Source organism: Podarcis bocagei (genome assembly GCF_964188305.1).
Source record: "Podarcis bocagei genome assembly, chromosome: 1".
Taxonomy (NCBI): Eukaryota; Metazoa; Chordata; class Lepidosauria; order Squamata; family Lacertidae; genus Podarcis; species Podarcis bocagei.
The window spans coordinates 114,305,463-114,325,169 of record NC_138125.1 but is presented as its reverse complement, the minus strand read 5'-3'; the positions used below and the strand labels follow the sequence as shown (position 1 = coordinate 114,325,169).

At 45.6% G+C, this 19,707-nt stretch overlaps 1 protein-coding gene across 1 annotated transcript in view; it reads left to right on the top strand.

Annotated features, from left to right (window-relative positions):
- The window catches only part of LRP2 (LDL receptor related protein 2), a 145,084-nt gene that overhangs the window by 70,303 nt on the left and 55,074 nt on the right, over window positions 1-19,707 (top strand). The window contains 14 exon segments of the mRNA XM_081189106.1: window positions 482-730; window positions 2,168-2,379; window positions 3,380-3,564; window positions 6,056-6,284; window positions 7,497-7,674; window positions 8,753-8,881; window positions 10,583-10,749; window positions 11,647-11,790; window positions 11,953-12,062; window positions 14,558-14,735; window positions 15,221-15,434; window positions 16,284-16,523; window positions 17,712-17,900; window positions 18,686-19,606. Coding sequence (XP_081045232.1) covers window positions 482-730; window positions 2,168-2,379; window positions 3,380-3,564; window positions 6,056-6,284; window positions 7,497-7,674; window positions 8,753-8,881; window positions 10,583-10,749; window positions 11,647-11,790; window positions 11,953-12,062; window positions 14,558-14,735; window positions 15,221-15,434; window positions 16,284-16,523; window positions 17,712-17,900; window positions 18,686-19,606 — 3,345 coding nt within the window.

The following is a 19,707-nucleotide window of genomic DNA, read 5'->3' as shown; positions in this document are numbered from 1 at the left end:
TCAGTTTTCTTGCTATGCCATTTGAGGATTCTGAGCACCGGCTGTTATTTTCAGATGCCTGTTAGCTGACGATACCTTTCAAAATCTTTTTCTGCTTCTGGTACTACATGGATGGCATTTCAGCAATGACAGCCCACAGGAAAAGCAGGCGTTCCGTGCTGGCTATAAGTGTTAATACCTGCCAAATTGGCTCAGAATTTACCTCAAAACATGTTAGTTATATGTATACATATTAGTATACATTCCTTTAGCTTACTTAGTGCACTTGTGGCCCTCTAGATATTGTTGAATTCCCAACCTCCCCAGTCAGGGAAGATGGGAGTCTAATCGTAATATATGGAAGGTTCCCCAATCTCTCCTACTCCTACATAAGAGCAGGCACTGTTGCTTTGCATTTGTTACGACTCCCTTTTCTATACTTTAGGGGAGTTGAGGGGTTTTCATACCTGCTGGTTTATGTCCCTCTCCCACTTATTTGCAGACCAGGAGAGCTGTACGGATAATAATGCCGGGTGCACACACGACTGTATCCAAGGCCCCTTTGGCGCTCAGTGTTCTTGTCCCTTTGGGTACCAGCTGGCCAACGACTCCAAAACCTGTGAAGACATCAACGAATGTGACCCTCCAGGGTTTTGCAGCCAGCACTGCCACAACGAACGAGGGTCTTCCAGGTGTTACTGTGACGAAGGTTATGTGTTGGAACCCAATGGGAGGACTTGCAAAGTAGCAGGTGAGGAAGGCAAAGATAAGGCCATAAAGACAAGTGCACATTTAGATCCCCATGTCCCTAGCTATCCTGTGGCCTTGGCAAAAGTTTGTCCACTGTTAAGTCACTTAATATGTGAAAAGAATAAGTGAAAAGAAAAGGGGTGGGGGTGGGATTGAGCTGGTGAAACTTGCAGGTGTTTCGTTTGGTTGCTCAGCGTTTTCTGTTTAAATTCAGTTGTTAAAAATTAGCAGACAGTCAGTGGTCGTATTTAAATTGGCACGCAGTCAATGGTTATATTTATTTGCACAGAATAATAATAATTTATTATTTATACCCCACCCATCTGGCTGGGCTTCCCCAGTCACTCTGGGCAGCTTCCAACAAAATATTAAAATACGGTAGTGCATCAAACATTAAAAGCTTCCCTAAAGAGGGCTGCCTTCAGATGTCTTCCAAAAGTCTGGTAGTTGTTCTTCTCTTTGACATCTGGTGGGAGGGTGTTCCACAGGGTGGGTGCCACTACTGAGAAGGCCCTCTGCCTGGTTCCCTGTAACTTGGCTTCTTGCAGTGATGGAAGCGCCAGAAGGCCCTTGGAGCTGGACCTCATTGACTGGAAGCCCTCCCTCTGTGTCTCACTGTGAATTATAGCATTTCACTGGAGGGCCCCCCTAAACCCTTTCTTTCTAGATGGCAAAGAGGAACTGCTTCCAGCTGGAAAGTACTGTATATAACATTTTTATTTTTTCTTGAATTTGCATACCGCCCTATACCTGCAGGTCTCAGGGTGGAACAACCAAATAACCCCCCCAACCCCCCCCCCCACATTTAAAAAGGATATTGAATGTTATCAGCCATAGGCCTGGTTAAAGAGGAATGTTTTTTCCTGGTGCCTAAAGGTGTATAATGAAGGTGCCAAGCGAACTTCCCTGGGGAGAGCATTCCACAAGCGGAGAGCCACTTTCTTCATGGACAGAGCATTCCCATTCCTGTTTGTGGAGCAGAGGAAGCTGTCTTATACCGAGTTAAGACTCTTGGACCCATCTAGCATAGCACTGTCTAGGCCAGGGGTAGTCAACCTTTTTATACCTACTGCCCACTAATGCATCTTTCTTGATGGTAAAATTCCCTTACCACCCACCAGTGCTCAATGGAAGGAGGATTCAGCTTGTGCCATAGAAACCCTACTGCCCACCTAGAATCCTGAAACACCCACTAGTGGGTGGTAGGGACTAGGGTGACAATCCTTGGTCTAGACAACCCCTGGTCTCATGCTTTACTGACTGAGCTATCCCTTAGAGGCCTCTGTAGCATATGCTCTGCTGCTGAGTTCCTGTCACGAAATTGAGGCCACTACTAGTCCAGGGGTGGCAATTTTGTGACTGGCTTTTCCTCCAGCAGGTTTTTGTTTTTTTAAAAAAAACTTTTGCAGAATTTACTTGACTTTGCCTGTTTTTGCAGAATTTGGGAATTTCCTCTTGTTGGTGGCAAGCCGTAACCAAATTGTCGTTGACAACATAACTTCCCATGCGCAGCACATTTATTCTTTGGTTCGCGATGGAAGGAACATTGTCGCGGTTGATTTTGATTCGGTTACTGAACGAATCTTTTGGTCTGACACCACACAGGACAAGATTTGGACTGCTTTCCAGAATGGGACAGACAGGAAAGTTGTAAGTCTCTCATGGAATGCAGACATTGGCCGCATGTCACAATTGCATGGCACCCCTGTGTGTGTGTGTCCACTTCTTCATTTGTGCCATAGCTAACGTCTTTACAGATGTTCATGCAATGCAGAGATGCTGAAATGGTGGAGCCAGCTGTTTTCATTTGTGTAATGCATGAAGGGACTTATTCCCATGGCAAACGTCATTGTTTGCATTCTTTGACCCAGTGGAGTGAATAGAGCCACACAAAGGCATGTGCTGACCTCTGCGATTTCCCCAGATGTGGGAAATTTGACATCATAATTTGTGGTAGACCCATCTCTCACAGTGCCCTGCCTTAGCGCTTGTTATGTACGTACGCTGTTGGGAAAGGGAGTAGAAAACAGAGCTCTGTTATGCACTGTGGGGATAAGCCTGCATGACTGCTAAATGTTGCAGACTGGGTAGAGGATTTGCTTGTTTCATTTGATGTCTGTCCCTTGTTTCAATCCGCAAGGGTTTCATTTTCTTGATGCTTGCAAGTTTTTGAATGAATCTGTCTCTAAGCGTTTTGTACAGCAGTTTTACTTCCAGCACACTGCTGGGTAGATTCTTCCCATAATAAAGGAAACAAGCTAAAAATGCACAGGGCACTATATTTCCTAGTACATAATTGATAGTACTTGTGACTTTTGTTTAACCCTTTGCTACTGCCAAGTCCTCTTGCTTCTCTTGAGCTATTAATGTACCATTAACGTTACTCAAATACTATCTGAATATGAGAGCAGGCCAACTGCTTCCAGCCATAAGCTATTTGTTTGTAGTAGTTTTAGAACAGCAATGAATCGTTTCATTGCAGTGAATTAGTCTCTTTGGGAACATGAGTTACACAGCATAGCTCTCTTTTTGCTGTCAATAAGAACGAAGCTGCTCCTTTTCTTTTCCATAGACAGTTCATTAATTTTCACTCATTTTGGCTGTAGCAAACTGCAAGAGCACTAACTTGTTCCTTCATGGTTTCCGGCAGGTACTTGACAGTGGTGTTACCGTAACAGAAAGCATCGCAGTGGACTGGGTAGGCCGCAATCTTTACTGGACAGACTTCGTTCTTGAGACAATCGAGGTCTCCAGACTCGATGGGAGCCACAGGACAGTGCTGATCAGTGAAAATGTAACAAACCCAAGGGGACTAGTGTTAGATCCCAGGACAGAGTAAGGTTTTCTCCTTTTTTCAAAAGGCACCTTTCGACAATGGGATACTTGCTTCCTTGGGAAGGGCAATTTAGCAAAGAATTACTGAATGAACAAACTGTAGTGTTATATTACCATTTGCTGGTGTTTGTATGAGGTGTAGTAGTCAAGCCACTTGACCACATTCCCAGAAGTTGTTGTTGAGTTCTCCCAGAAGTGTTGTCTAAAGCTTAACCCTAAGCAAAGTACGCAGATTGAAATCTGTGGGTTTTGGATCAGACTGGCCATCTTGTGCCACTTGACCACTTCCAGTTCACCCGATTGTTAAGCAGCTCCTTATACAGGGAATGTGAAATTCATAGGACATTAGGTGTAGTTCTGGCTATGTTCTATGGTCCTCCTATTCCATAAGCTGTAGGAAATGGTCTGACCCAACCATGCCAGCCCAATAAATCCAACTCTTTGGCCGGCTTGGGTTAGTCATCATAGATACATTTAGCAAACACTTTTTATTGTTTGCATGGTATATTTGAAAATGCATCAGTCACTTATTTACATAAGAGATTATTTGAAGAGTTGAGGGGCTTTACGATCCCAACTTTATATATTCTCCATGAACTAGGTTGCGTGGCTATTCCCTCCCCCCCCCCACAGGTGGAATAAATAAAGACAACGGACACAGCGATTTAGGTTAATGGGACGATATGCCGTTGAACCCCTCCAGGAATTGTAACCAAATGAGGAGGTCCGCCTTTACCGCCTTAGAAAGGCGTACCCTATGATGGGGTGACCGTAAGCCCGTGGACAGCTTTGCTAGGCGGCCGCAGAAAGGACGACCGGGGGAGATCACCCGGCAGGCAAAGTTGAGATGCCCCAGGAGAGATTGAATTTGTCTCAAGGTGACCTTCTTTAGGGGCAGCATTTGGCCGATAAGCTCTCTTAAGGCAACCAATTTTTCAGCCGGTAAGCGGGAGAGAAGGGTATTGGCTTTAGGCATTGGCCCCTAACTGACTATCCGGTCTAACCGGGAAGGGTTAAACACCAACAGGGGGAGCCACCCGAGATGCGTATCCCTAGGCGCTCCCCGAGGGGTTACCGCTCGGGGGCGCGCTTTAGGCCCTAGCCTCCGTAGGTTTCGGACGAGGCGTCGCCCCTCGGAGTCCTTTAACGAACTACCCTTCAAGCATTGGGGGAGGTGATGGCGTTCCTCCCCCCCAACCTCATCTGCATGACAATACCCCGGCCAATGCCTACCGCCAAAACCAAGTGAGTTGTGACGATTTGCTACGAGGTAGGTGAAAAAACCAAGTGGCTCACAAAACCAGCCAATTAGCCAAATGGAAAAACTCCTACCAGGCCCCTTGCGGCGACCAGCCGAAGCCCATAGCAAGATCGGTGGCAAAACCTAAAGGGAGGGTGGGTGGGAAACCGCGTGGTCTCCCGGGCGAAAAAGGGGCGAGCCGAGGGCTGCCCTGACCTTAAGTGGCCTTTCTAAGGCCCGCCCCTGCCGCCAGCCGATTGGCTGGCGCCACAGGGTATGCTAATTGGGGGAATCCCGGGGCTTCCCGCGAGGCTGGCACTCGCCTCGCGAGGGAGTGTGGGCGGTGTCGGGATCCCGCAACCCCCCCTCCTCCTGACGATCGGAATGGGCATTGTGTGTTAGTTCAATTTAGGTTGTGTGTTAGTTCAGTTTGAGAAACAGTGGAGCATTCTGGAGAGTTAGCAGCTTGCTGGGCTTGCTTCAAGAGCAGAGATGCTGTTTTGCTTCAACCTAGATGCTATTATTATTTTTTGCTCCTTGTTTTCCATAGACAGTAAGTTTTGAGAAAAGGGGTCAAAGGACATAAGGAAACATGGGCTGAGACACCTTGCTCTGCATGTATCTTTTTGAAAGAGTATATGCTTCTCTCTCTCTTTCTCTCTCTTTTTTGCAAATGCAGGATCTTTTCCTCTTTTGCACATTTTATAAATTGAGGTTTATATATCTTTGACTCCTTTGTTTAGAAGCAGTCAGTTCCACTTCTTTCAGGTCTGGGGTTCTTGTGGAAATGTATTAAATCAACTTGGTGTCGGAACCACAGCAAGCATCTTGACAAAGTCTAGTTTAATTAATGTGGTTGCTTATTACATTTCTGAAGCCCTGATGAGGCTGATTTCAAGGCTAAAACTAGGGGCAGTGTGTGATGACAAGTGTTTCTGGGTTGGGCTGTCTGAACTCTGCCCTAAAAATAGAGAAATTAGGCAGAAAATAGCCCCATTTGGGCCCCAAGGAAAGCTGGGCAGGGGACTAAGGCCAAGGGCTTGGCTTGCCTTAAGGCCGCCTAAGTGAGCTCTTGGCAGAGGCAAGATTCAAACCAGGGACTTTCTGGCCCTTGGCTCTCTCTCTTAGCCATTACACTATAGCACCTTTCAGTACACCAAAAGCAGCTTTTGTGAATGAGGTCCTTTGACATTTCCGACTGTACCAGTGGTACCATTGTTCCTGCGATCGTTAATCAGTTGTTTTCCACAGTGCTCACGTGATGTTCTGGACAGACTGGGGCCGGAATCCCCGAATTGAAAGAGCAAGCATGGATGGCACATTACGAACCACCATCGTCAGTAAGAAGATCTATTGGCCCAATGGACTTTCCATCGATTACCCAAACAAGCTGCTATATTTTGCCGACGCCTATCTCGACTACATTGATTTCTGTGATTACAATGGAAACAACAGGCGCCAGGTGGTGGCAAGTGACTTGGTATGAAAAGGGAAAAAACAAGAACATTGGCCGGGGGCGCAGGGTGTGACCATGGATTCCTGTATGGTGCAAATGGCTTCTGTGTTCTTCTGTGGTGAGGCAGCAGGTCCCAATCTTCTGACTTTACTCCAAAACTCTTGCGTCCAAGTCCAACACCTGTCCACTGCACCATGACAGATTTCTGAAGCCATTAGCCTACAATATATTGCTTAAAAGTCACTTATTTAAAAAAGTCCTGTGTCTTGCTGTCTAGTTCCTGTATGGGATGCAGTGCTTGGAGAGGAAGAACATAGGGCAACTTTGTCTTGTAGGTGTTGGCTTAAGGCTGACGAAGTCTACTGAACTTAAAAAGACTTAACACATTTGCAGAATTCAGACATCCCACCGTATCGTGATTTTTGGGACCCCAAAACATGGCTTTCATAAGAAGAGAACTTTTCAATCTAAGCACAAGAGAGCAAAACTAAGGAGTGAGGCTTATATGATTTCTTTTTCTTTTCGGAATAAATTTGATTAGGGTTTACGTATAGAGAAAACTAACAAAACAGTATCAAATATTGTTTCCTCTGTTTTATCCAAACTAAGACTTTGATCTAAATACAATAAAAACATAAAGAAAAAGGAGGGGAAGAGAAAGAAATAAGGAGAAAGAGAGAAATAGAGGAAAAGAAATAGAAAAGAGGTTAAAAGAGAGAGTGGGGAATAAAATCCAGAAGGTAAGGGACTCCTGATTCCTCGTCCGTCCACTATTAACAATATTCACTTTATCCCCTCCAATATAAGACCCAACAAAGCCACTTTCTATAAACAAACATCATCTTCAATCCTCAAATCCAAATGTCATTATTTCTTTTTCACTCAAAATGTCAATGAGAGGTTTCCAATCTTTAACAAATGTTAACAATGGCTTTTCTCTGATTAAACATGTTAATTAAACATGTCAACATCTCTCAGCTAAGTCCGTTAATTTTAACAGCCATTCTTCCATTGTTGGCAAGAACGGGTCCTTCCATCTTTGTGCATAGCATATAAAAGTCCCGCAGCCTGGAGCGATGCTTAACATTATTTCTCATATTTTATTGGGTCGTGGGAGAAATTATACTTGAGAGTAGCTGTAGAGATTTCTGTGCTGTGCCACTTATTCTGGATACCAGTAACAACTGTAATAGCAACAGTGTTAAAATGAAACTGAGCCCGTGGCCCTTCTTTTAGGTGTTGCGGCATCCTCACGCGCTGACCCTTTTTGAAGATTTTGTATACTGGACGGACCAATACACCCACCGAGTACTTCGAGCCAACAAGTGGCATGGAAGAAATCAAACCGTGATGGTTTATAATATCCGCCAGCCTCTGGGCATTGTTGCAGTTCATCCTGTGAAGCAGCCGGCCGGTAAGCTCAGCCAGTTACGATTTTGCAACAGAAAAGCAAAACCATCCAGTGTAAATATTAGTAGTCATCAAGAATATTTTGGATACTTCCAGCGATGAAATTGGGCAAACTCTCCAGGGCCACAGCGCTAAAGCAGGGGTGGGAAAGAGGCTCCAGCCCCTGCAGGCCATTTTGACATGTGGGTGGGATTGTCCATCTGTCAGTCCCCTGATGTCACAATGATGTCAGGTCATCTATTTATTATTTATTTTTTTAAGTACAGGCGCAGCTCCAACTGTTAGGAGACCCTTAGAAAACTACTGTTCCCAGCATTCTTTGGAGGAAGCCATGATTGTTAAAGCGGTATAAGGATGCTTTGAATGATTGGCGTGGATGAGGTTCATGAGTACAAGGAGTTAAGAGAAAACAGACCTATTTAAAGGGCCTCATAAGCAGCTTTCCTTCCAAATCCCTACTGTTGTTCTAAAAGTATAGGTTTCTTTTCTTTCTTTTTTTAAAAAGGTTTTTATTAGGGTTTATAAAGAAAAATGCAAAGATTATTGTCAAGTATCTTTTTTTGTCCAAACTAAAACGAGAAAGGAAGGGGAAGAGATAGAGAAAAAGGAATAAAAAAATATTTAAGAGTGAGAGAAAGGAGGTAAGAAGCTAAAGAACTTCAAATTCTTCGTCTGTCTGCTATAGATAAACATTATTCACTCCATCCATCGAGTATAACCTAAAAATAAAGGTTTTCAATGCAAACCAAGATTCTGGGACATAGTAATAATAGTAATAATAATAATAACAATAATAATTTATTATTTATACCCCGCCCATCTGGCTGAGTTTCCCCAGCCACTCTGGGCGGCTCACAATCAATGTTAAAAACAGTACAGCGTTACATATTAAAAACTTCCCTGAACAGGGCTGCCTTAAGATGTACCGAGACGCCATCAATAACTAGTCTCAGCTTGATGTAAAAAGCCAGATGTGACAAACCAGTGGTCTTGCCTAATTCCCTCATTTCATATCATGCTACGCTACTGCTCTGCTTTTTTCCAATTTACCTTATCAGTGCTTTTATTTCTCTCTCTCCCAGGTATCAATTTTTGCAGCTCATCCCCCTGCAGCCACCTGTGCTTGCTTTCTGCATCAGGACCACGGTTTTATTCCTGCGCCTGCCCATCTGGCTGGACTCTCTCTCCTGATCATGTGAACTGCATGAGAGGTGGGGTCACGGGAACTGTAGCTGGAGAGAAAAAGAAAACCACAAAACATGCCACTATCAGGGAAAGACTGGTATTTCTGGTATTTCAGCAGAGTATAGGGGAGCAAATCTCCCAGATTTTGTTGTTATCGTTTTCAGGAAACACTGTGCAAATGCAGTTTATAAAATTAGACCGCCAAACCTGAATCAGTAGGCATGTATTTTGAAAACATTTCAAACTTTGCGTTACATGCATTTAATATGTGTAGGACTCCACGTTCTGTAGACTTTTCTGCTATACACTGAAAACATACTGTATTATGATAAATGTTAGAGTTCAGTCGATTGGACTTGATAATGCACAAGAATACCTAACTTCCTTGGAGATGCTCTGGCAGGCCATGGGTCATGAGACTTCAATAGGATAGATTTCCATGGGATTTGAGCATCCTTACTGGATGCTTAACACTGCAATCCTATGCCTCCATACCTGGGACTAAGCGTCTCTGGAAACAGTGGTTAGGAGCCTAAGGTTCCCTTTTCTCTGGGAGAATGAGCTTCCTCAATGGAAGAAGTGATAGAAGGACTTCTTTCCACTGATGGAAAGAACCTTTTGGATCCAGCCCAGCAGGACTCAGCTTCTGAGTTAACATGCACTGCACAGTGGTTTTAACAGAGAAGAGCAGATCTTAACAAACACAAGTATTACACATTCTCATTCAGGATTTGGAAAGAGTGGGGTGGGGTGGGGTGGGCTTGACCTTTTCCCCTGCAGAGATTGATTGGGGCTGTAATCCTTGCTGACATTGTTTAGTTCAGCTTGCCAACAAGAAACTTTCAGCAACTGCGCTGAGTCGCGTTTTGCTTGCATTGTTTTCTTTTCACCACAGTGATATTGTTGCAGCTAATTGGTGGAGCCAGTATTGCAAACCGTCACGATGACAGAAAAGCACAAAGTCCCAAGCAGCACTGTTTTCTTGTTTTTTTAATCATCGCATAGCAGTTTGATCCATGATATGCAACCCTTGAACATTTTTGTGTTTCCCTCCTTTCACTGTGAAGCTGTTAAAACCATTATTATTTTTTGCTCCCCATCCTCCTTTTTTTAAGCAGTAGAGCTGTGTAGTAGTACGGTGGTCCGGGTCTCTTAATATGCAAGCGGTTCAGAATTTCAGGACATTTCAGGCCTCTGTGATAGGCCACACTTTGATCTCTGAAGGGCTGTGTGGGGAGAGGAAAGTATCTGCTATTGGAGTTGACTTCGTGCTTGCAAGTCAAAAAATAGGGCAACGGCTGCTGAAACGCAGAGTAGCTGCAAAGGTGACAAAGACTTGAGTCTCTCTTGGATGCCGATTTCAAGCGGACTGCTCCAAAATGAGTGCTTTGAGGACATGGATGCCTTATAGGAAGGGACCAAAGCTCAGTGGTGGAGAGACACGCCTTTTATGTTAAAGGTTTCAGGTTTGATCCCAGGCATCTCTATTAAAATTAAATAAAAATACCTCGCAACAGAGCTTGGAGAGCCACTGTTAGTCAGAGTCAATAATACTGGTCTGGATGCACAAATAATCTGACCTGGTATAAAACATTCTACTGTGTTCATACGTGTGTTTCAATGAGCTGAATTTCCCCCCAAAATTTAACAAGCCAGAGAATTACATTTTCTTATTTTTAGGAAATACAGCAGAGTAAAATTTTGCTGCTTGTCATGCTGTTTTGCAGTCGAAGAGCCGTTCCTTATAGCCGTAAGAGATAACATAATTTACGGCATTTCTCTGAACCCCGAGGAGAAGACCAATGATGCAATGGTTCCAATAGCAGGAGTGCAGAATGGATATGATGTTGACTTTGACGACTCGGAACAGATGATCTACTGGGTCGAAAATCCAGTAAGTAAAATGCAGTTGCTTTGTATAGCTGTTGGTTCGAAGCGCTCTGCTTTGTAAAAACTGGTGTAAGGAATTGATGCTTTAGCCCATTGATAGGCATACTGACTTTTATCTGCAGGGCAGCCCCAAATGTCTTATTGTACTTTGCCTGTTTTGCCACCCTCTGCTTGGCAGGTAGGCAGACGCCATCTTGTGAAGCAGGTCATTCATTGCAATCTATTACGAAAGCCGAATTCATTATTTGGCTTGCTTGGAAGAGCTGCCAAATGTCAGGCCTGCAATTTTTTTTTTTTAAAAAATATTTTATTCTTAACTGCACTTGTGACTCACATTTTCGCTGAAAGAGCCCCCTATGGTGGCAAACTATATCAAGGTCGCATTCATGCACAATGAGTTGCATTCAGCTAAGTCGTGCTCAGAGTAGACTCACTGAAATTAACGAACCCAAATTAGATGTGTCCATGAGCTTCAGTGGGTCTACACAGAGTAGGACTAGCATTTAAACCATATGGTTTCCCCCAAAGAATCCTGGGAACTAGTTTGTGTAGCTCTCTGAGGGGTAAACTGCGGTTCTCAGGATTCTTTGCATTTGGAGCCTCCTTTTCTCTCTACTCGTGATTCTTTACATCACTGTTTAGGACTGGCACATTGATTTTCATTTATCAGACAGTAGCTGCCATCCTAAATACACTTCCTTGGGAGTTTGTGCAGTGGGACAAACTTCTATGTATAGAAAGTGTCTAATTAGAGCGCTTTGTTTTATTTGGTTCTTTTTTACATTCAATTTGTAGTAGACCCAAATATTCCTCCTTAGAGCTTGTAACACTCTACAATACACATGTGCAAGACGTTCATGCTTTTTCAACGCTTGGCTTTTTTTTTTTTTTCTATCTTCAGGGGGAAATTCATAGAGTGAAGTCAGATGGAACAAACAGGACAATATTTGCCCCAGCATCTATTGTTGGTTCCCCTATGGGCCTTGCTTTAGACTGGATATCTGGAAATCTGTACTACAATAACCCTGCCACACAGTCCATTGAGGTAAGCCATTATTATCTTCAGGATAACAATTTTAGGATCAAAAAATATTTGGTTTAACACCTCAGCTAAGTTGCTTATAGGTTCACTGCTGTGCCAGCAAGTGTGCAAATTGTGATTTAAAGTGCCTTCCTTAATTTCTGTGCCATACGGTTCATTTGGTAGGTACTAACACTCCACAGAGAAGTAATTTATCGAAAAACACTAATCACCAATGATGGTACTGCTGCAGGATCTGGAAGGCCAGTTGGTATAACCTTGGATCCCATTCATGGGTAAGTTCAATAAATTGTTTCTGGCTCTGTCAAGGTTTTATATTCCTCGCTACCAGGTTTGTTTCCCAGGGAGGTCACTTTCCTGCTTTCCTGGTCACTGGATCCCAGACTAGCTGAGACAAACCAACTCCAAAGCACAGTTTATGAAGCTGGCTTCTTTCAACTAACCATACTTAAGTTTAATCACAGTTTTGGGTTTGAACAGCACATTAAACTGAGGAAACGTCCGGTCTCTTTGTGGCCAAGAGAGGGAAGCGGAAGCCAACAAGCCTGAGGGTTACTGAGGCTCGTAATTGTTGTAGCGCTAAGCCATTTGGTTTAACATTACAGTGGTGCCTCGCAAGACGAAATTAATTCGATCAGCAAGTCTCTTCGTCTTGCGGTTTTTTCGTCTTGCGATGCACGGTTTCCCATAGGAATGCATTGAAAATCAATTAATGCGTTCCTAGGGAAACCGCCTTCAGACCAGGTCCGGGGACAGTCTGTCCCCGGACCTCTTCTGAAGGCTGGGGGGGGGGGGACAAGGGCTTTTCTTCTCACCCCCAGCATTTTAAAAAACCCTGGGACAGCGGAGGACTTCTCCGCTGTCCGGGCGATCTTAAAATGCTGATGGGCGGCATTTTAAAATTGCCCCGGACAGCGGAGGACTTCTCCGCTGTCCGGGGCGATTTAAAAGCCCCTGAGAAGGCAGGCAGGGGGGGACAAAGACTTTCGCCCCCCGTCCGCCTTCAGAAGGTGTTCCCACCCCCCCGCCCGGCTTCGCAGCAGCGCTACGAAGCCCGGCGGCTGGGGCAGGTGCTCCCGCCCCCCCACCCCGCTTCGGAGCAGCGTTCCGAAGCGGGGTGGCTGGGGCAGGTGTTCCCACCCCCCGCCCGGCTTCGCAGCAGCGCTACGAAGCCCGGCGGCTGGGGCAGGTGCTCCCGCCCCCCCACCCCGCTTCGGAACGCTGCTCCGAAGCGGGGTGGCTGGGGCAGGTGTTCCCACCCCCCGCCCAGCTTGGCAGCAGCGCTACGAAGCCCGGCGGCTGGGGCAGGTGCTCCCGCCCCCCCCACCCCGCTTCGGAGCAGCGTTCCGAAGTGGGGTGGCTGGGGCAGGTGTTCCCACCCCCTGCCCGGCTTCGCAGCAGCGCTACGAAGCCCGGCGGCTGTGGCAGGTGCTCCCGCCCCCCACCCCGCTTCGGAGCAGCGTTCCGAAGCGGGGTGGCTGGGGCAGGTGTTCCCACCCCCCACCCGGCTTCGCAGCAGCGCTACGAAGCCCGGCGGCTGGGGCAGGTGCTCCCGCCCCCCCACCCCGCTTCGGAGCAGCGTTCCGAAGCGGGGTGGCTGGGGCAGGTGTTCCCACCCCCCCGCCCGGCTTCGGAGCACGGGGAGATCGCTTCTCCCCACCGCCCCTTGCTTCAAAAGAGGTCCGGGGGCAGCGGGAAGCGCTCCAGCTGCCCCCGGACCTCTTTTGAAGCAAGCGGCTGCGGAGAGAAGCGATCTCCCTGCAGCCGCTTGCTTCAAAAGAGGTCCGGGGGCAGCGGGAGCGCTTCCCGGGGAGATTTTAAAATGCTGGGGGTCGGGAGCGAAGCGTTCGCTGCCGACCCCCAGCAGCTGCCGACCCCCAGCATTTTAAAATCTCCCCGTGTCCCGGGGAGATTTTAAAATGCTGGGGGTCGGCAGCGAACGCTTCGCTCCCGACCCCCAGCATTTTAAAATCTCCCCGTGTCCCGGGGAGATTTTAAAATGCTGGGGGTCGGCAGCGAACGCTTCGCTCCTGACCCCCAGCATTTTAAAATCTCCCCCTGTCCCGGGGAGATTTTAAAATGCTGGGGGTCGGCAGCGAACGCTTCGCTCCCGACCCCCAGCATTTTAAAATCTCCCCGGGACAGGGGGAGATTTTAAAATGCTGGGGGTCGGCAGCGAACGCTTCGCTCCCGCCCGCCAGCATTTTAAAATCGCCCGGGGCAGGCGGGGGGAAGGCAGGCGGGGGGGGAGCAAAGACTTTTGCCCTTCGCCGGCCTTCAGAAGAGGTCCTCTTCTGAAGGCCGGCTGTGGGCGAAAGTCTTTGCTCCTGACCGCCAGCATTTCCCTATGGGCTTTCGTCTTGCGATGCAAGCCCATAGGGAAATTCGTCTTGCAAAGCGCCTCCAAAACAGAAAACCCTTTCGTCTTGCGGGTTTTCCGTCTTGCGAGGCATTCGTCTTGCGGGGTACCACTGTATGTCCAAACACCATCTGTAGTAAAACACGTCATTTTGTACTAATATAAAATGAGGAGTGTTGTTATACACACTTCAATAAGAATTCCACAAAGCAATTCTATAAAGGCCTACTCAGAAGAAAGTCTGAGGCCATAGGAGCCTGCTCTTAGGTCGGTGTGCATAGGATTGCAACCAGAATGCCAAAACTCTAAATGCATACACACACACACACACACACACACACACACACACACTGGTTACTGAAAACCCTCATTTCCTGCTTGCTTGATGATTGAAATAACATTACTTTGCAGGAAGCTGTATTGGACGGACCATGGAACTGACAGTGGGGTCCCAGCCAAGATTGGCAGTGCAAATATGGATGGCTCAGGTATCCAAACCCTCTTCACTGGTAATCTGGACCATGTGGAGTTTATCACCATTGATATCAAGGAACAAAAGCTGTACTGGCCAGTCACAAGCACCGGAGTGGTATGTATGCACATATAAACTTGGGTATGTTTGTGGTTCTGACTTCTGCTACTTATCACAGCCAAAGAGTTATGAGCTTTAAAACAGAAATGATGAGGTGGTTAACGTTGAGGAGGGAAGAGATGGATCCATCACAAAGTATTTAGTGTGCAGCTTCGGGTAGCTCTGGAATAAATACTGCATTGCAAATGTTTAGCGGATGATTAATTTCTAGAGTTAATAGGAATGCTTAGCAGAACAATTCTGTGAATGTCTACCCACGGAATTAAGTCCCATGGTATCCAGTGGAGCTTACACTTCTGTTTATATGATCCAAATGGTTTTTATTTGGGATGAATTTTGGGTGTTTCTGAAAACCGTTCAGTCATAACTGGAAATTTAACTGCCAGACCTAGATATACTTTAATTTCTGGCGTGGAATTCTTGTGGACAGAGATCTGACTTTGCAGTCAGTTGTAATACAGTCCATGTCCTTTACCTCCTAGATTGAACGAGGGAACGTGGATGGCACTAATCGGATAACGCTGGTTGTTCACCTCTCTCACCCGTGGGGAGTGGCGGTCTATGGTTCTTTCCTGTACTACACTGACCGGGATTATGAGGTCATTGAGCGGGTTGACAAGTCCACAGGAGCAAACAAAGTGGTGTTGAGAGACAATGTTTCAGGACTGAAATGCCTCCGGGTGTATTATCGAGACAGTGAGTATAAGATGTCACCTGTGAGAAGGTTTCACAAATTCCTAATTTTGAATTGCTGTTGAGTTTGTTCCTCAGTGTCAAGTACAGTGCTTTAAATAATAGCTAAATAAACAAAAATCCAGAGGGAACAAGTGTTAACTACAAGTTTTTTTTTTACCTGTGCAGGTAAAAGCGTCAGATTACTGGATTGGGGTTGGGTTAGCTATCCAGATTGAGCTGGGGCATTGGAAGGAAGAAATTTTCATTTCAGCTGTACATTTATTGTTGTTTGTTGGTTTATTTTAAAAGCTTTTATCAAACCAAACAAGCCAGTTTTGACTCTTGTGGAACCTTACAATTTTATTTTATTTTTAAACACCCTATCAAATCCAGTAAAGTTATCAGAGTAAAATAAAATAAAATCTCACTTTCTTAAAACATAGCAGCCTCAAGCAACACTCTTGCAGCCCACTGCGCCATGGTCACAGACAGCAAGCCCACCTGACGAGCTATGCTTCCATCTTTGTACTAAGGGCAGGAAGAGAGATTTCAAAGTGGGCTTCCCCGAGAAGAGAACTCCACAATCACGGCCCTAGATTACAAATTGCCAAATATAATTCTTCTCTCATACATGTTTATTGTTAACAAGTTGGTCCATAAAGTGGGAGTTTAATTCACTTGCGGCAATCTGTTGTTACTTTTGGATTTCTTTAAAAATACGTTTTCTTTTTTTTACTAGTAGCTTGGGAAGGTTCTTATTTCATTTACAATCCAAGATTGCCGTCCCCTTTTTTGATACTGCTTCTGGGTGCTCGTGACTCGCCGTTAAATATTGGTTCCTATGTATTCTTCTCTCTCCCTGCTTTATAGATTCTGCTGGTTCCTCAAACGGCTGCAGCAACAACCCTGGGACTTGTCAGCAACTGTGCCTGCCTGTGCCTGGTGGACACTTCTCTTGTGCCTGTGCTACTGGGTTCCGGTTAAATCCGGACAACAGGACCTGCTCCCCTTACAGCTCCTTTGTCGTCGTTTCCATGTTGTCTGCAATTAAAGGCTTTAGCTTAGAGGCATCTGACCATTCTGAAGCCATGGTCCCCATGGCAGGAAGGGGTAGGTTGAGATTACAGGAGACGAGCAAAATCCTTTTATGCTTAGTGCCATAATCTACTGTTGCAGATAGATAATGCCTTCTGTGTCTTTCCTGTAAAACGCGTGTATTTAATGTCCTGAGACTAAAAGTCAAGTGCGCAAACCAGCTAAGCAGAAGCGTTTCGATTTAAGCCAATTTATAAATAGGCTAGAGTCTACAAAGCCTGGAACATGGGAACAGAGGGCAGATTCAGATTCTAGTAATTGTATAGCAGTGCTACACAGGGAGACCATAACACAGATGCTGCTGTACTCCCAACTGCCTTCCTCCTTGACCATTGGCCATGCTGGTTGGGGTTGTTTTCCAACAATATCTGGAGAGCCACAGGGTCTTCCTCTCTACTGTAGCATTTTAAATGTCCTCACCAATCATTTGCATAGTTTCTACACAATTGCTATGGAGGCCACAAGTATTGGAGTGGAAGTTGTCCAAGTTATTGGGACAAAACACCTTGATAAGTGGTTTCAGGTGTTAAATACTCTCTGTGCAACATCACGTCAGCATGTCTGTAAAGGGTAGAAACTCAGGTGCTGACTGAACACAAGGAAGACTTCCAGAAGAGAGACCCAGGAGAGCTGGTGCACCAGGAATAACCTAGACTGAGATCTTATTAAATAGGATCTAGGCCAGTGTTTCCCAAACTTGGATCTCCAGCTCTTTTTGGACTACAGTTCCCATCATCCCTGACTACTGGTCCTGCTAGCAAGGGATGATGGGAGTTGTAGTCCAAAACCAGCTGGAGACCCAAGTTTTGGAAACACTGGTAGATTCTACAGCCTTTTCTGGCTGTCAGCCAGGCCCTGATCTGGACAGGCATTTACACAGACTTCCCTTTCCTTCTGAGACTAGCTGGGCACTTTTCTGGTGCCTCTGGAGTTCCCGTCTGGCTCATTGTTTCTTCTGTTCTTGTATTCCTGAGGATTTCCACCTTGTGGTCTGTGATGTAGCTGTAAGTTCAGACAACCAGTATGGAGTCCTCTGGTGCCACGACTGGAGTGCTGGCATGCAGAGGCTCTGCTTGAACGGTGGGCTCCTCAGAGTTGTTGACAGTGTCAGGGTTCATTGGGACTTTAGCTTTTCCATTACCTAAGCAGTGCATTTTAATACAATGAATTAAACGACCTGCTTCCTTACTCACTATTTTTCAGGGAGAAACGCACTACATGTGGATGTCCACATCCCTTCTGGTTTCATTTACTGGTGTGACTTCAGCAGCAGAACTCCGTCTCAGAATGCAATACGCAAAATCAAGCCAGACGGTTCTTATTTTAGGAACGTCATCACAGATGGCATAGGACTCAATGGAATCCGTGGTATTGCAATTGATTGGGTAGCTGGTCAGTATTACTGCTGCTTAACAAACTTGTTTCTAATACTTATCTTTCAGAAGCACTTATGCCAAGAATCAAGTAACATGAAGAATAATTATAATGACCTGTTAAAGCAGGGATGGGAAACCTACAGCTTAAGGGTCAAATGTAGCCTGGCAAAGGTTTCGGTTTGACCCATGAGGCTATTTCGCCCAAACTGTGTCCTGCCCACCTGTCAAAGTTGGCCCACAGTGTTGGGGACAAATAAGGATCCAGCCTACAGAAGAGAAGGGGGAGGGGAGCCTGAGACTCACTGGTGCTTGTTCCTGTAATGTTAAGAAATGGTTTAGCATTACATATGAATGTGGGCAATAGGAAATTCAAGTGAAACAATGTGAAATCTGTGAATCTAAGGCTGGCCCTGGAAGGATGTGTGCAGGAAGACACAGGTATAGCTGCTTGCAACCCTTCAGGAAGAGCCAGGGAAACTGCCTTTACCATGGTTTGCTGAGTAAGGATGTAAAATTTAATCATGCAAACCACAAAGTTTGCAAATCCAGTTCAAACCCAACTGATTTGTGGGCATCCGTTGACCATGGTTTAGGTATTCAGATGTAACACCTTTTTTTAGCATGTTGGAAACTGATGTAAGAGTTTGACCCTAAAAAGTGGTTGAAATAAACACCTTGAATAAATTATGACTAAGAAAAATCTGATTAAAATCAAGAACATTACAGGACCATCCTGAAAAATTATATACTTTCTGTACTAGGTTATCATACTAGTGTTTTGTTTTATTTCATTGCACATAGGAAATCTCTATTTTACCAATGCATTCCTGACTGGGACATTTGTAGAAGTTCTTCGCTTAAATACGTCTTATCGCCGCGTTCTGCTTAAAACCACTGTGGATATGCCGAGGCATATTGTAGTCGACCCCAAAAACAGATTCCTCTTTTGGGCAGACTATGGACAGAACCCCAAAATAGAACGTGCCCTTCTTGACTGCACTAACAGGACTGTGCTGGTCTCTGAAGGCATTGTGACCCCACGTGGCTTAGCAGTAGATCACAGCAACGGATACATTTATTGGGTGGACGATTCTTTAGACATGATTGCAAGAATCCCACATGACGGTGGAGAGCCTGAGATCGTCCGCTACGGCAGCCGTTACCCAACTCCCTATGGCATTACTATTTTTGAAAATTCCATGATTTGGGTGGATAGAAACTTGAAGAAAATCTTCCAAGCCAGCAAAGAGCCAGGCAATAGCGAGCCGCCAACAGTTATAAGAGACAACATCGATTGGCTGAGGGATGTTACCATTTACAACAGCCATTATCAGTCGCTGTCGCCTGCCGACATCAACAACAACCCCTGCCTGGAGAACAACGGAGGCTGTTCTCACCTGTGCTTTGCACTACCTGATACGCAAGCGCCAAAATGTGGGTGTGCGTTTGGGTTCCTAGAAAGCGACGGCAAGAGGTGTTCTGTCTCGACGGACAACTACCTGATCTTTGCTTTGGAGAACGCCATTAGCAGCATCCATCTGGACCCTGAGAATCACAGCCCTCCGTTTCGTACAATGAACGTATTGAGAACTGCAGTAGCTCTGGACTACGACAGTGTGAACAACGTGATCTACTTCACTCAAAGCTCTCCTGCAGGGACAGGAAGAATCAGTTATGTTAGTATCTTCTCAGGAATGGGTAATCCCACTGTAGTGGCATCAGGTAAATATAATTAAACATCAGAAACCAGGAGTTTTATTGCAGCCTAGTCTTATAAATATTTACTCAGGTGAAAGTTCAAAGTGATCTAGAGTGATCTGGTG